General features: G+C 40.7%; 2 protein-coding genes across 4 annotated transcripts in view; both read left to right on the top strand.

The window, feature by feature from the left end:
- Window positions 1-10,873, top strand: part of adcy9a (adenylate cyclase 9a) — a 33,213-nt gene extending 22,340 nt beyond the window's left edge. The window contains exons 6-11 of the mRNA XM_086082623.1: window positions 325-542; window positions 799-958; window positions 2,667-2,809; window positions 3,159-3,188; window positions 4,104-4,386; window positions 5,654-10,873. Coding sequence (XP_085938749.1) covers window positions 325-542; window positions 799-958; window positions 2,667-2,809; window positions 3,159-3,188; window positions 4,104-4,386; window positions 5,654-6,637 — 1,818 coding nt within the window. The 3' untranslated portion in view covers window positions 6,638-10,873. The remainder of the gene's footprint in view (window positions 1-324; window positions 543-798; window positions 959-2,666; window positions 2,810-3,158; window positions 3,189-4,103; window positions 4,387-5,653) is intronic.
- A 1,600-nt stretch (window positions 10,874-12,473) lies between these two features.
- Window positions 12,474-14,262, top strand: part of crebbpa (CREB binding lysine acetyltransferase a) — a 55,208-nt gene continuing 53,419 nt past the window's right edge. For all 3 annotated transcript variants that reach the window (XM_086081906.1, XM_086081905.1, XM_086081904.1), the window contains exon 1: window positions 12,474-13,393. In XM_086081906.1, coding sequence (XP_085938032.1) covers window positions 13,306-13,393 — 88 coding nt within the window. In that variant the 5' untranslated portion in view covers window positions 12,474-13,305. The remainder of the gene's footprint in view (window positions 13,394-14,262) is intronic.

Raw genomic sequence — 14,262 nt, 5'->3', positions numbered from 1 at the left:
TAAATAACACAAGTAGTGCTGTTATGATTTTCCTATAGTGCATGTCTTACTTACACTTAACTTGATTCAGGTAAGAGCAAATGCCGTTTATTTGTCTGCGCGCACACACACTTTGGGCATCAGTGCCAAAAGGGCGTGTGCCCGGGCACCTATAGTCCCCCCTGCATGTGCCTGCTCAACATCCTTAAAGTCTGGTAGATATGTTTTATATATTTAATTCTTCATAAAGGTAATTGATATACAGCAAGGAAGCAAGTGTGATGTTTGATGCGGGGAAGTTTTCAGGGAATCAATCCGTTCACTTCTGTCATTCTTTTCTGTCAGGTGAAAAATCAAGTCCAAGAACAGACCTTTGCAAGCTGCACATTCAGCTCTTTCCTGGACGTTCTTCTGAGCTGTTTTGTCTTCTTGGCCCTCACCCTGGCATGTTTCCTACCTTCACTGGTGAGCTCAGCCACTGTAGACCCCCCATCTTCTGCATCACTTGCTGTGGCGCCCCTCGCTGGTTTGTTAGAGCTGGCCTCCTTGGTGCTCTCAATACGGTGAGTCTACTTAGATACAGTAGATTATATGTTCTTTCACTTTCTGTTTGATTGTTTTGGCATCTGGGGTTCATAATTAATGGACTTTCTAAGGTCAGGTTTTGTACGTTGGTTTGCAATATTGGAACAACATTTTCATCGTGAAATTGGGCAAACCGCAAAAGCAGTTTCCCACTTTACAAGACAACCGCATTCACACAGAAAAACAAATAAAATGTTGTTTTTATAACAAAATAATTTCATATCTTTCCTGTAGAATGGCCTTCTATCTGGAGGAAGTGATGAACTGTACCCGCTCCCTGTTACTGGTGGTATCTGGCTGGGCTGCTCGTCACATGATTGGGGCCGTGCTTGTTTCCTTACCTGCCATCTCGGTCTTATCCCACCTGACCTGTGGCGTTCAGCTACCTCTTCAGGTAAACCATGGTGCTCTAAAAAAAAAAAATATCTGTGGGCCAAATGACCACTCAGATCAAGCCCTAAACAGGTGGGACTGATAAACATTTGAGCACATACTTCTTGGTAGTTATATACCCACAATGCTTCGCATTCCAATACGGTATAGCCTGAGTAACACAAAATACGTAACAGTTGGGAATATACGTAATGGCAGGAATTCTATAAAGAGAAGACATTTTTGAAGGTGTAAATATACTGTAGCTAGCTGGCTATGTTGCTTTCTTATATAGTGAGGGATGGGGGGACTCAGTCCGGTTTAACTATATTCAAATATAATGTATTTAATTGTGCTGTCAGGCAAATACAATTTTTATTCTAATTAATTACAGGATTTTAAATGAATGTAATGAATCTATTTTTTTATTTCATATCTGCTAAAGGTCCCCAAATAAAGAATTCGATTTTTAAGACTGTTGGACATTACAAAATTGTAGTGCATGACTAATCAATTGAATACACCAAGAAGAGAAGATTTGAAATCCAGATTTCTATTGTTGAAGTGTACTTCTAGATAACTAGATCTCCCAGAGCCGTCATTTTGAGCCTAATATGGTTATTACTCGCTGTTTTGAGTAGCTAATAAAAACCCTCTCTTGCTTTTCTGAGGTGGACGGGTGGTGGACCTGTATTGATTTTGATTATCATTATACCTTGAACTGCCGGGGGTGGCCTGGTTTTGTTCGGACTTGCTGTCTAGAATTCCCAAGTGATCCAGCAAATACTCATCGTGATTCGTCAGACTCCCTGTCAGTTTCGTCTCGGAATGTAGCTGTACAGTCTCCTCTGTTCAGGCGGGGGGACTTCAGGCAGACTCCGGGGTCCGAAAGCGACCCCGGAGCCACACAGGGCCCACACAGCCCAAATGCCCTGACCGAGAGCTTTACAACAGTGTCTGCCTCGTCGCTCCACGACATTGTGTTCCGTAGATAGAGGGAAGACAACCCCAAGATTTTTACCCGGGAAAGGAACCATCGCAGGTGGGTTACGTTTTTGAAAATTCTCGGTCTCCTGGAGGTATTTGGGCGGCCGTATCTCCCTAACCGTACGTCCTTACAGGGATATGAAGGCATCCCCGGGCACGTCTCGACGAGAGCTTTCCAACGATGTCGGTGCCATCGCTCTATGTGGAAAAAAAATTCAATTTCATTTCCCGGGAACGCTCCAGCTTTCTCGGCCCGCTCTGCGCAGCCTCTGGCCCACTCCACTTGCGTTCCGGAGATAAAGGACCGACAGTTTCAATATTTCATGTCCGGGAACGCTCCAGCGTATTTATTCGCCATGGTGATCTAGCTTGTAGCCTTCGTGCTGAATGGCAGTTACGCCCAGCAACTCCATGCAACCCCGCGGGTCCCAGCGACATGAATGATGTACATTGAAAAGAATAGAACCTTCAAAATAACGGCTCTGGGAGATCTAGGTCCAAATACATTTGCCTCGCTCTCCTGGCTGTGCTGCACTCGCGTCCATGTCTGCTGTTGTCAATGCTGGTAGTGGCGCGCCTCTGCAGCCTTACGGGTACTTTGATGGGCACACATTTGTGCGTAATTAATTAATCTAGATTAACGCGCTAAACTGACAGCGTTAGTATTAAAAAAAAAAGAAGAAGTTCTGAATTCAATGAGGTTATTAATGGTTTTAATTTCTTTATCCTCCTCTTTTCTCTAGCTGACAATGTTCTTGTGCTGTGCCACTATCATCGCCATCATCCAGTACTGCAACTTCTGTCAACTCAGTTTTTGGATGCGTTCGGTCTTGGCCACTGCTACTGGGATCGCCATGTTGCTGTTGCTCTATAGCCCCTTGCACAGGTACTGGTGCATATGTTTGTGATATCCCACCAACTGTAAAATAGAAATTCTGAGAAACTTGCGCTGACATCCATGCCAAGAAATCAACTTTCCTCCTGTGAATGTAGGCTGTAATTCCGAAAGTAGTCCAGTTAAATTTTTTGATAAAGCTAGCATTACTGCTTAGCTAAATTGTGTGAGTTTTGTATGTAAAAAGCATAGAATTGTTCTTCCTCAGTCACATCAGTTTTTATCAAAGTTAAAATTGTTTGTATAATTGATAATACTGTATTGTTATTGGTGTCACAGTTTGTTTGGACAAATGTGTGTGTTACGTGATTGCTGTTCTGACAATACTTTTGTCTTTCAGCTCCAGTAATAACAACTTACCAGTTCATGGGTGAGTGTCTCCATGGGAACAGAGGTGTATGATGGACGAGTGACATTTCCAGGGCTTTGCTTTTTATAGTTTTCATAACTGCAGCTTTCAGCAGTCTTATTATTCCGCCCAACCCCTTTGTCCTTATCACACTTTGTGCACCACCAGTAATGACTGCTAAGTGTCACTTTTGTTGATAATGACACATCCAGCCTGCACTGTTGATCTACCCGACACATGCGGAATGGTATAATGTGTTTAACTTGGGACAGCTGATTTTCCTGGCCATTCTCAACGATTTTTGTGTTTCTGTCTTTTTCACAAGAGTGTCATTGATGATAGAACAACATGGCCATGAAGATGATGTTTATATATTTATTTTTTATTTAAGTGTAGTCATGAACAAGAATTACTTGTAAAACATTTTTCACAATGATGTCACAATCACCTATGATATATGCTTGTTGTTAAACATGCACATAAAAATATCTGTCCATAAAATGTATTACAGTTTGCTACAGTACGATTTGGAACAGTAAACCCAGATCTGCGCCTAGCAGGTTGCACGTGTACAATGGTAGCTTTGTCAATGTGTCAACAAATAGTATGGATTCTCTGCTGACTGATCAATTTGGGTTTAGCTCCACTGTTGGCACTGCTGCGAAAGTTCCAATAAGTAGCACACATTTATTTAATAACTTCTGACAATGGAAACCGTAAACTAAACTGCTTTAGTTAATTGTGTTGTTCACTGAGTTTTGAATGTTATTTGGTTTTCAGTGAGGGCAAAGAGAAAAAGATAATTGTAAGAAGATACATTCAAGTTACAAGTTAAGCTTGATATTAAATTGGATTTTTCCAGGGATGTTCGATACCACTTTTTTCCAGGCACTCATTTATGACTTGATTATGATTCTTGTGTATTTTTCCCCTCAGATTGAACGTCTCCACATTACAAAATGTTGGGTCAACTTCACAATCAGACCATGCAACTTCTCTAAGACCTCATGATCTTCTGGTGCCAGAAGCGGTTCTTGCCTTCTTTCTGCTTCTTCTCCTCGTCTGGTTCCTCAACCGAGAGTTTGAGGTCAGCTACCGTTTGCATTACCATGGCAACGTGGAGGCTGACAAGCACCGCTCCAAGATTCAGACGATGCGGGACCAAGCAGAGTGGTTACTTGGCAACATAATCCCCATCCACGTTGCCGACCAACTCAAGGTTTTTGTAAAAAATGTCACGCAAAAATGTTTAGACATCAGCGGATAGTCTTGAAAGTATTAAACTTTTTAAACATGTTTTAGATGACAAATCACTCTTTACATCAATGGTTATTAGTAATTAGTAATTTCTTGACAATAGTGTTTTTTCCCTGTTCCCACCTGAAAGCGTTCGGGTCGAAAATAAACAACCAAAATGTCGGATAGTGATAAATAGTTTTTTATTTTGGTCCTGAAAAGTCATTCTGACCTCCAGCAAACTTGCCTTGTCGCAATTTTGCTTCATTTGTTGTTTTTATCTTATTTCATAAGCGTTTAATACAGTTAGGTAGTTCACCGTATAATTTCATGCAGGGAGTTAGCGGCATACTGTTACGTACTTCGTGTTACGTGGAGTTATGTTGAATATTTATGAATGAAGACATAACTATCTAGATTTGTACTCGAGTAAATTATGTTTAACCATTCACGGTTTGTGTTTGCAAAGGGGTCACATTGTAGTCCATCAGGGATTTTTCCCCTGACTTCGCAAGTGGTATTTCCGAGTTCAATGGGGCATTCCCATACACGCTTCCTGGTTTGAAGTCGGAAAAGTCCGATCTTCGACCATCCTCGAATGCAGCATATGCAGCCCCACTAGTCTAAATACGGTATTCTGGTTAATATTGAGTTAGTAGTATATATGAGTTAAGCAGCAAAATCCAGCATTTTTATTTATTTATCAATGTCAGAATATTCTAATCAAATCAAAACATCATTTTGCCACTTGATGTTGACTGAAAATGACATCAATTGCTCAGTTAAGATAAGATAAGAGGACACGTCGCAACTGTCAGTTTGACAGCTTCTGAGGAAGGTGGCAGTCGACACCGAAACTAGTCAAGGTAAAACGAAAAACTTTTTTTGTCTTTAAAAACAAAGGATCAATTGCTCAGGTCTCAGGTAACAACCAATCACAGCTCAGCTTCATAAAACAGGTGAGCTATGATTGGTCGTTGCCTGAGCTTAAGCAACTATGTCATCTTCAGTCAACAGCAAGTGGCAAAATGGTTGCCCCCTGAGATGGATAAAAACGGGTGGATTTTGCTTCGTAACTCATTCTACATACATAATATTCATCAGAATGTCATGTTTAGACTATGATATTACATATAACATATTATTGTCAAGAAATGTTTAAGTTTGGCTTCCTCTTTAAGAAATGACATTTTGATGGAGTAAAAATTTTAAGTAATAACTTCTAAAACTTTGTTGTTTAATTGTTCCAGGTAACAAAGAGCTACTCCAAAAACCACGACAGCGTGGGCGTGATCTTTGCCAGTATTGTAAACTTCAGTGAGTTCTATGAGGAGAGCTACGAGGGTGGGAAAGAGTGCTACCGCGTCCTCAATGAGCTAATAGGAGATTTTGACGAGCTCCTTCGGAAACCCGAATTCAAGAGCGTGGAAAAAATCAAGACAATCGGCGCCACCTACATGGCGGCATCTGGACTGAATGTCCAGCAAGTGGCGGAGAATGAAGAGGATTCTCCGCACGCTCACCTGCGAGCACTCTTCAACTTTGCCCTGGAAATGATGGGAGTCCTGGACGACTTCAACAAGAACATGCTGGGCTTCGGTTTTAAGCTCCGCATCGGATTCAACCACGGGCCGCTGACGGCGGGGGTGATCGGCACCACTAAGCTGCTGTACGACATCTGGGGAGACACGGTCAACATTGCCAGCCGCATGGACTCCACTGGCGTGGAGTGTCGGGTGCAGGTGAGCGAAGAAAGCCACGCTGTGCTCAGCGCCATGGGCTTGGAGTTTGATTATAGAGGTACTGTGAATGTGAAGGGAAAAGGCCAAATGAGGACATTTCTGTTCCCGAAAAATGGGGAGTGTATGTGCCAAGATCAGCAGGAGCTCAGTGCCAGGGTAGGACCCTCGTCATTGACAAACACTCTATCAGCTGTCCCCCAGCCTCCTCCATGTCCGTCCACACTTGCACCAAACTTACAAATTGCAGTAAGGCCCAAGACCATCTTGACTTCATCCGCAGAAGCGGGGAAAGAAGGATATAGGGACCCTTCACACCAAGCTGGGGAATCCTCCGCCAAAGACCATCATTTCCTTCGCACCACCTCTGACCCTGCCACATCAAAAGGTGCGCAAGTGCCCTCTCGGGTGCAGTCAAGTCAAGGAGAGTACATTGGCATACAAGAGGCAGATGAGCTAACAAGACTCAATGAGGAGTTTTACGCCCGCCTCTGATCCTTCTAATTCCCCATCCCGTTTTTTTATTTTGTATTTTGTATTTTTTGTCCCACTGCTGCCCCGAGCTGCTATCGATCACTCCAGGGCTGTTTGCTGGTCCAGGCAGGATGCCCCTCTTGGCAAGTCATGAAGAAGAGGAAAATGGTTGAGGTAAAAGAGGAAAATCGCTACATACATTGTTGAATGGAATTAAATGTTTCAGTAGACTGAACCTGTGTTGAGCACAGTAGAGGAGAAGGACGACGGGCAAAAGGGGGAAAACCATATTTTGTTGGTATTTTTTTGTATTCACATTGTTATTAAGTGCCTTCAGGACTACAATAGAAACAAATATGAATACCGAACAAAGTTTTAGCAATCTTTACGTGTTTTTTTTTTCTTTTTTAGTCCATAACATGTAGACTGCCAAATACTCTGTGGTTTCTTAACAACTTTAATTTTCAGTGCAAAAAAAACCACAAAAAAAACAATTGTTGTGCCATATCATTCTAACTTGATCTTACTTAAGGGAAAATCATTTTAGATTCATAATAATAGGTGCCAATGCAGCATTACAGGCTGAACAGGAAACTACGGGAAGAATGAGGGAATCACATGAAGCAGTGTTAACTTTTTCTATGTATTCTACTTTGACATGAGGGCTATATACAGTATTCACGTGTGCTCGCGTTTTAAGAGAATATGCTACAAAACAGGCTGCATAAATTCGATTTTGTTGGAAATGCACGTTTAAGCACAGGTCTTGCACAATGTTTTTTTTTTCCTCGACCACTTGTTTTTAGAAGTGAAATAGCTCAAACAAAATGATTTTTCGCTCACAAAATCGAATCAAAAGCACAAAATAAAATCTTCTTACGCTTAAATTAGGGCATAAAGGGAGATCATCACAAATGGCAGGAAAGCACTTTAACTAGACTTGATACTGTGACCCAAGATCTTTCATATGGGCATGAAACACTCACTTTTTTGGGGGGCCTGTGAAATGGTTGATTGAAACTTTAACTCGTTGAAGTTCAAAGGTAACGGTCACACAACAAACTCCACTTCTTCGCAGTCTGACTAAATATGCAAAAGTCAGAATTGTAACAAATGACATCGACGTATGTGGTGAACAACTTAAAACGGTCATCTTCACATTCAAAGTATGGTATTGAAAAGATTTCGAGCGGAGTCGTCAGTAAGTACATCAAGTGGGACTGTGAGGGGCAATCGCTATGTAGAAAAAGATTGTTCACATTGGAGAATCAAAGCACAGAACATTCATTTATCGCCTTAGAAGGGGAAAATAACACATTGGTCAGTTCTCCTGTTCTATTTATTCAATATTTCAGTGTTTTCTCCTTCATTATTCTGTGTGATTGTTGTTAAACGTGTGGGACACAGCCTCTTAATTGAGGGGGGCCTCTACTGTATCAATAGACTTAATATTGTGCCACTTTAATCGTGTGATATTTAGGTGCGCCGTAGCCTAAATTAGTTGTTTTGTGGTGCCTAAAGGTATGCGTGTATTTGTGGGGAGTTTTCTTTTCCAAATGTATGTTAGAATGCTGAGAATAGATGGTTGGATGTTAAGAGGGGAAACCTGCTTTTGTGCAAGTATATCTACATTTATTCTTATAAGTGACAGTTGTTTTTTTTTCAACCCTGCATTAACAGCCTGCCTCGGTTAGCGTGGTGACGTCTTGTGTCAAATGAAGCACTTGTTTTCTTTTATGCGTGAGAGTCAATAATGCAGATATAATCACAGCGATGAGGCACAAAAGGAAATCAATCTGCCACAGGGCCACTGTTGAATTTATTGCAGTGCATTGGGCAATATCGTGCATTGATAAGAGGGTAATTACACACTCAAAAAGTATGTTGCCTTTTAATTCCACACAATTGTGTCTTTAAAAAAATACAGAAATTAAGTTTGTGTATTAAATTTACATAATACGATGCAGAACCAGTTAATCCAAAAATAGTCATTTAAAGGGAAAGTCAACCTAAAAATGTATTTGCAAAAGTATGTTGTATGTGCCCCCACTAGCATTCTAATTAATATTGTGTTTGTGGAATTTGAGTTGAACAGCAAAATCCACTCGCTTTTCTTCATCTCAGAGGGCGGCCATATTTGCCACTTACTGTCGACTGAAAATTACATCACAGTTGCTCAGGTAACGACTAACTACGGCTCAGCTTCAGAAAACAGGTGAGCCATGAGTGGCAACTGCGATGTCGTTTTCAGTCGACAGCAAGTGGCAAAATGGCCGCCCCCTGAAGAGGACAAAAACGGGTGGGTTTTGCTGCTTAACTCATATTCCTCAAACAATGTTCATCAGAATACCGTGTTTACACTCGTGGGGGAGCATATAAAATATTGTAAATAATAATGCATCAGATTTATATAAAAGACACTTCACAATGGATACTTTATTCATGCACGTACACTCTGGTGGCGGTAAACTACATATGCAGCTGCCCTCGGACAGATTGACGGAGGCGTGGCTGCCAGTGTGCGCCTGCGGCCCCTCAGACCACCACCAAACATTTGCACCATCCATACACTAGTGTGGGTGGCACAATGTGGCAAAGTGTGTGGAGTATTTTGCCCAAAGACACGCCGACACATGACCTGGGAATTGAACAGCGGAGTGGATCTTCTGATTACTGGATGACCGGCTCAACCTCTTGAGAAACCATAGAAAATAAAGAAAATGTTTGGGTTGACTTTCTCTTTAAGTTAGTGCTTGTCGGTATATCTAAAAATGCAGAATTAATGAAACTGTTAGAAATGTTTTATCATATTCAGTACCTTTGCCCTTGTGCACTCCAAACTGTACTACTTGTGCCTTCTGAACAAAATATACTCTGTAGGCTACAGCAGTATGTAGCCATTACTCATTACAATGCAAGTACATTTCTCTGCAGTATAAAAAGTTTGGAGACGCAATAGTCGGGAGTCACACAAAGTGCTTTAAGGGTTGGAAGCCTTGTCTACTTTGCTTATTTTCTCACTGTCAACTTTTTGCCTCTCAATACAATTGCGACCAAGCAGAATGAGAATATCAGGTTACTGGGTCACCCTGTTTCAGTTTAATTAAAGCTGCAGTGTTGCAGTAAGTCTCTTGAATGAACAAATTCCACAGCTAATGTAAAAATAAATAATTCAAATGTTTTCATATATGAGCTAAATCTGGTATTACCGTCAGGTTTATAAAGCACTGGGGGAAACCATGCAGTATATGAATAAAAGTATAATATACATCACAAAACCTTGTAATAAAGAATACAAACATGTTCTTCACAGAGCCCAACTCGGAATTACCCCTCAATAACAGCTTGCCCCCTCACCCCCATTTTTTTTTTTTGTGGCTGTGAAAGTGTGACTATTAGGTAATGAGCTAATATTGGACTGGGACAAATCGAAATGTTTAACATGTATGGTGGGTGTTATAGAGACATGACATCTTGACTCCTTGTTACATACACAATATGTTAAATTTTATAAATTTTTGCCCCACACTATTCATTTCAGCCGCACTCATTTGACAAATGTTTAGAATGAGAAAATGTATTGGATAACTAACCAGCATTGCAACACAGAATTCTTCAAGTCACTCAGTTTTGCTCATCTAAAGGACACTATTGATCAATAGTGTGTATTGCAAAAGCTGTTTAGCAGAAGAAGTAAAGTGGCCTTTGCCCCCCCCAAAGAAAAGAAAAAAACACTTGTATTGAACACACAAATTAGTCATCACATTTTGTTGGCCAGCAAAATAAGGAACAAGCAAAATCAGCATTTTGCCAGCACTTGTTAAATCAACGCAACTACTTAATGGCAATCTGCCAAATGAATCTGGACAGGTTATCAATAATTCCCCCTTAATTTCAGTGTATTTGTATTTAAAGTACACTGGGGCAAGAATGAGAGCTGTTTGACAACTATGCTTTTTCCTTCATGCGTTGGTTTGATGCTCATGAGATGTATTATGTATGTTTTGTGCACATTATCTTATATCAACACACGATCATTATCTGTACACATTTTGCACAAAGCACTCGATGTTTGTACATATGCAATCAGTTTGTCACGTAATTATTTTTATACATGAGCATGTGTTCGATTTTGCCATAAAACTATGAAAAGTGATGCAATGCGTGCCTATTTGAGTGTGAATGTTATGATTTTCATTACTCCTTATTTTTCAGTATGATTGAAATAAACCTGCAAGCAGACTAAATTGTTGTGAACACTGTATAAAGTTGGTTTCATTTCAATTATGAGCATTGACACTTTGTTTTAAAGTGTTTTTAACGATCCCAAAAGACTATTTTTTTAAACATGTGAACATAGAGTGTGTATAAAACTGTTTGACCAAATTATTTTCTGCCTGAGTTTTATGAACTTAGATGTGATTGTTGCTTTTGATCATTCACGTTTTTCAACAAAGAAGAGATTGGAAGGTTGGTTTGCTTCAAAATGACCATTTGACTATAGTAATATTACATTAATGTACAAGTGTGACATTAAATTCTAAAATAGCAATTCTCAACTGGTGAGACAGGACCCGACATGCATACTGCTTTTCATTTGATATATGGTCATGGCCTACAAGTGTTTTTATACAATATTTTCTGTAATTATGACTTTATAACAGACATTTGTATTATGTCTTTGCCTTAGGAGCAGAACTCTGCTATAAACTGAGGATCTGCATCCCAGTCAGACAGGCCTTTTATTTGGAAAATAACATTTTTGTCAGGCATGCACCCGAAACATTATTACGGTAAATGTATAAAAAAAAATTCAGTATGCCTCTGTAACATATTAGGTAAAGGACTTTCCTAAAAAGAAAAAAATCTGTACCAAGGTACAGAATACTGTAAATGACATTTTTTTTAGCTGTATTTTCTGCAACGTAGATACTTAATTTGACTAGGTTTTTATTTGTACATGGAATTGTCAGCATATACATATAAAATATAAAATACACAACTCACAAAAAGTGATGGATATTATTGGTGAAATTTGGGGATGAACCTAAAATGTATTGAATTATTTACAGGTGAACTTAATTTGACCTTCTCTACACTTTTGAATGCCCATGTCCAATAGGTTAATGTTTCAGTACCTTTTGCACAATTTCCTCATCTCTTAACATTGAGTCGAAAGGCAAAATTCACGACAGGTGCGTAATGCATGAAATGTTCTAAGACGTCGACTTTTCTGCCTTTCCGTGATTCCCCCAGTCTCTATCTCTGCTGCAAACTGCTGATGACACTTTACGCCCAGTGACCACTTCGTTCCGTGAACGTTCTGTTAAGGCGAGGTGTTGTCAACAATACCTCACCAATTCAAATCCAATTTGTTCATCAGTTATTAGATATCATGTTGGTCTCGATCTCAAAATGTGTACAGCATTATGAAAACAACTGTTTCGATACCACTTCGTATTATGCCATGACCTTTATGGACCCTTTTCGTGGATTGTGCAAAAAAAAATACTTAAACAGTGAAAAGTTGTGATGTGCAATGTGCGTTCAAAAGTTTAGAAAAGGTCAAAGTAAGTCCTCCTGTAAACGTAATGGTGAATTTCACCTGAAATTTTTAAACAATATACTTTAACTGACGCCTAGCAAAAATAGGAAATGGGGGGCACAGAGTGGCAAGAGTTGAGAACCCGTATTTTAAATTGCTTTCGACCAATTAATCCAGGTAATGACGTGTGTGTATTTTTTTGACAGTCCTGCAGCGCCGACCGTGGCTAAGCAAGGTAGTGTTTTCACGTAGGGCGTGATTGCACGGCCCCTCCCCCTTCACAGCCGATCTGGAAAAGAAAAAAACTTTTTTTGTATCGAAGGAATCAACAGCCGCCATCTTGTTGTGGCTCGGAATAGGGATTTCGGTCCAACACTGGGTTTAACGTTGAAATCGAGCATGTTTTCCGCGCTATGACAGCACCCTCCCCCCGAAAATGAAATCTTAACATCGACTCGGAGACATTTTGTGCGGAAAAAAAAGGAAATTGGATCGGTGGTCGTCGGACAGAAACGCTCGGTATATCCGATTTCCCCTTCAGAGTGCGGCGATTCAGCCCTGTCGCCGTTCGGGAGCAGTATTATTTATTGTTCGCAAGCTGGGATCAGACCGTGGCTTTCGAAGTGAATTGCAAAATTTTCGAATTTTTGTGCAGCCGTGCATTTTTGCGGAGCTTCTGGCTTTTTTTGCATGAAGAAATTTGACGTCACGCAAAATGGGTACTTTGAACATCTAGAATTTACGACCTTTTCATCGGAATGCAGCAGTTCACCTGATTTCGTTGGATCGACGTCTTCAAGTTCGATCTTTTAATGGGGAATCTTTTAATTTGGGTTATTTAATGCTAATAATGTGGGTGTTGTGTGTTGGATTATCATGGGGTGAATGGCGGTGGCGGAGCGGGGCGCTATTGCATCTCTTTTGAAGACACCGACTCGCACAGCACGGAGTAGCTAACTAACGCTAGCTGTTAACTTAGCTGATAGCTGGCGTCCAAGCTAGCTGTTAGTCAGTTAGCTAACGTTAGCAGGCTGTCAACTCGCTAATGTGCTAGCCGGAAAGCTTCGGGCTTGAGCGACCAACTTGCCTGCCACATAATAATTGCGGTTATCGTCGAAACTGACCAGTTGGGGAGAAGATAATCATGGCTGAAAACCTGCTGGACGTCGGACCTCCGAGCTCGAAGCGGCCGAAATTGAATTCACCTGCCCTGCCAGCGTCTGATGGACCAGGTAAAAAGGCCTCACAAACGTTCCCGTTTGATTGCCATGACCGTTATTAAGTGTTTGGAATGACTGTCTTTCGATCATATTGTCAGCACGCTTGCGGGTTGGGTTCATGTTGACAGGCCATGCATGTGTACTGGAACGCTTGGTAGTAACGCTCACGCCTGGCATTAACGAATGAATAATACCTGCATGGCGACACTTTAATTGCATGTTTGGTATGGGTGTTTTCCGTGCATAACCACTTGCAGTTTACACAGTGTAACGTCTCGTAGCTGTGAGCGTTTCTACTATGAACAACAAATATGAACGCAACACGTGTTTTTGTTACCAATTTTCAAGAGCTGGACTCAAAGATGTAACACTTAATATGTTCGTAAATAGCGTATTTCTCTCAAATAATATTCACAAATCTGACTGTATCTGCGCTTCTCCCTTGCCGAGATAAGTTGTAACTTGTATGTATTGTGGGGATCCGGGGGCAGTAAACAGCCAATGCCTTCACCTTGTGTGACCATCATTTGCCTCAGCAACACATTTATTGCACAGGTGTGCCCATTATTAAAGGCCACTTTAAAAAATGCGGCCTGTTTTTGTTTATTTGAGAGAAATATGCCTTTGAGAAGCTCGCAAAAATGTTAGCAAAACGAAAGGTGTGTAGGTTTATACTGTATCATGGTTTAAAAAAAGAAGAAAAAAAGAACCAAGAGGATATTTACCAACTCACCTCCAAGTGCTAGTTTGTCACACGAGCACTACAAGTCGGCACCAGTGAATGTGTACTAGCTAGTGGAATAATGGTTAAGTCTCCCTGTTACTGCGAGGTCACGGATTAGAATCCTGCTCTATGCATTTATTCATTTTTTTTACTACAA

The sequence above is a fragment of the Leptonotus elevatus genome, chromosome 8 (genome assembly GCF_054856555.1).
Source record: "Leptonotus elevatus isolate MCC_2025b chromosome 8, RoL_Lele_1.0, whole genome shotgun sequence".
In the NCBI taxonomy this organism is placed as follows: domain Eukaryota; kingdom Metazoa; phylum Chordata; class Actinopteri; order Syngnathiformes; family Syngnathidae; genus Leptonotus; species Leptonotus elevatus.
Note: the sequence above shows the minus strand (reverse complement) of the source record. Positions and strands in the feature narration are given on the sequence as shown.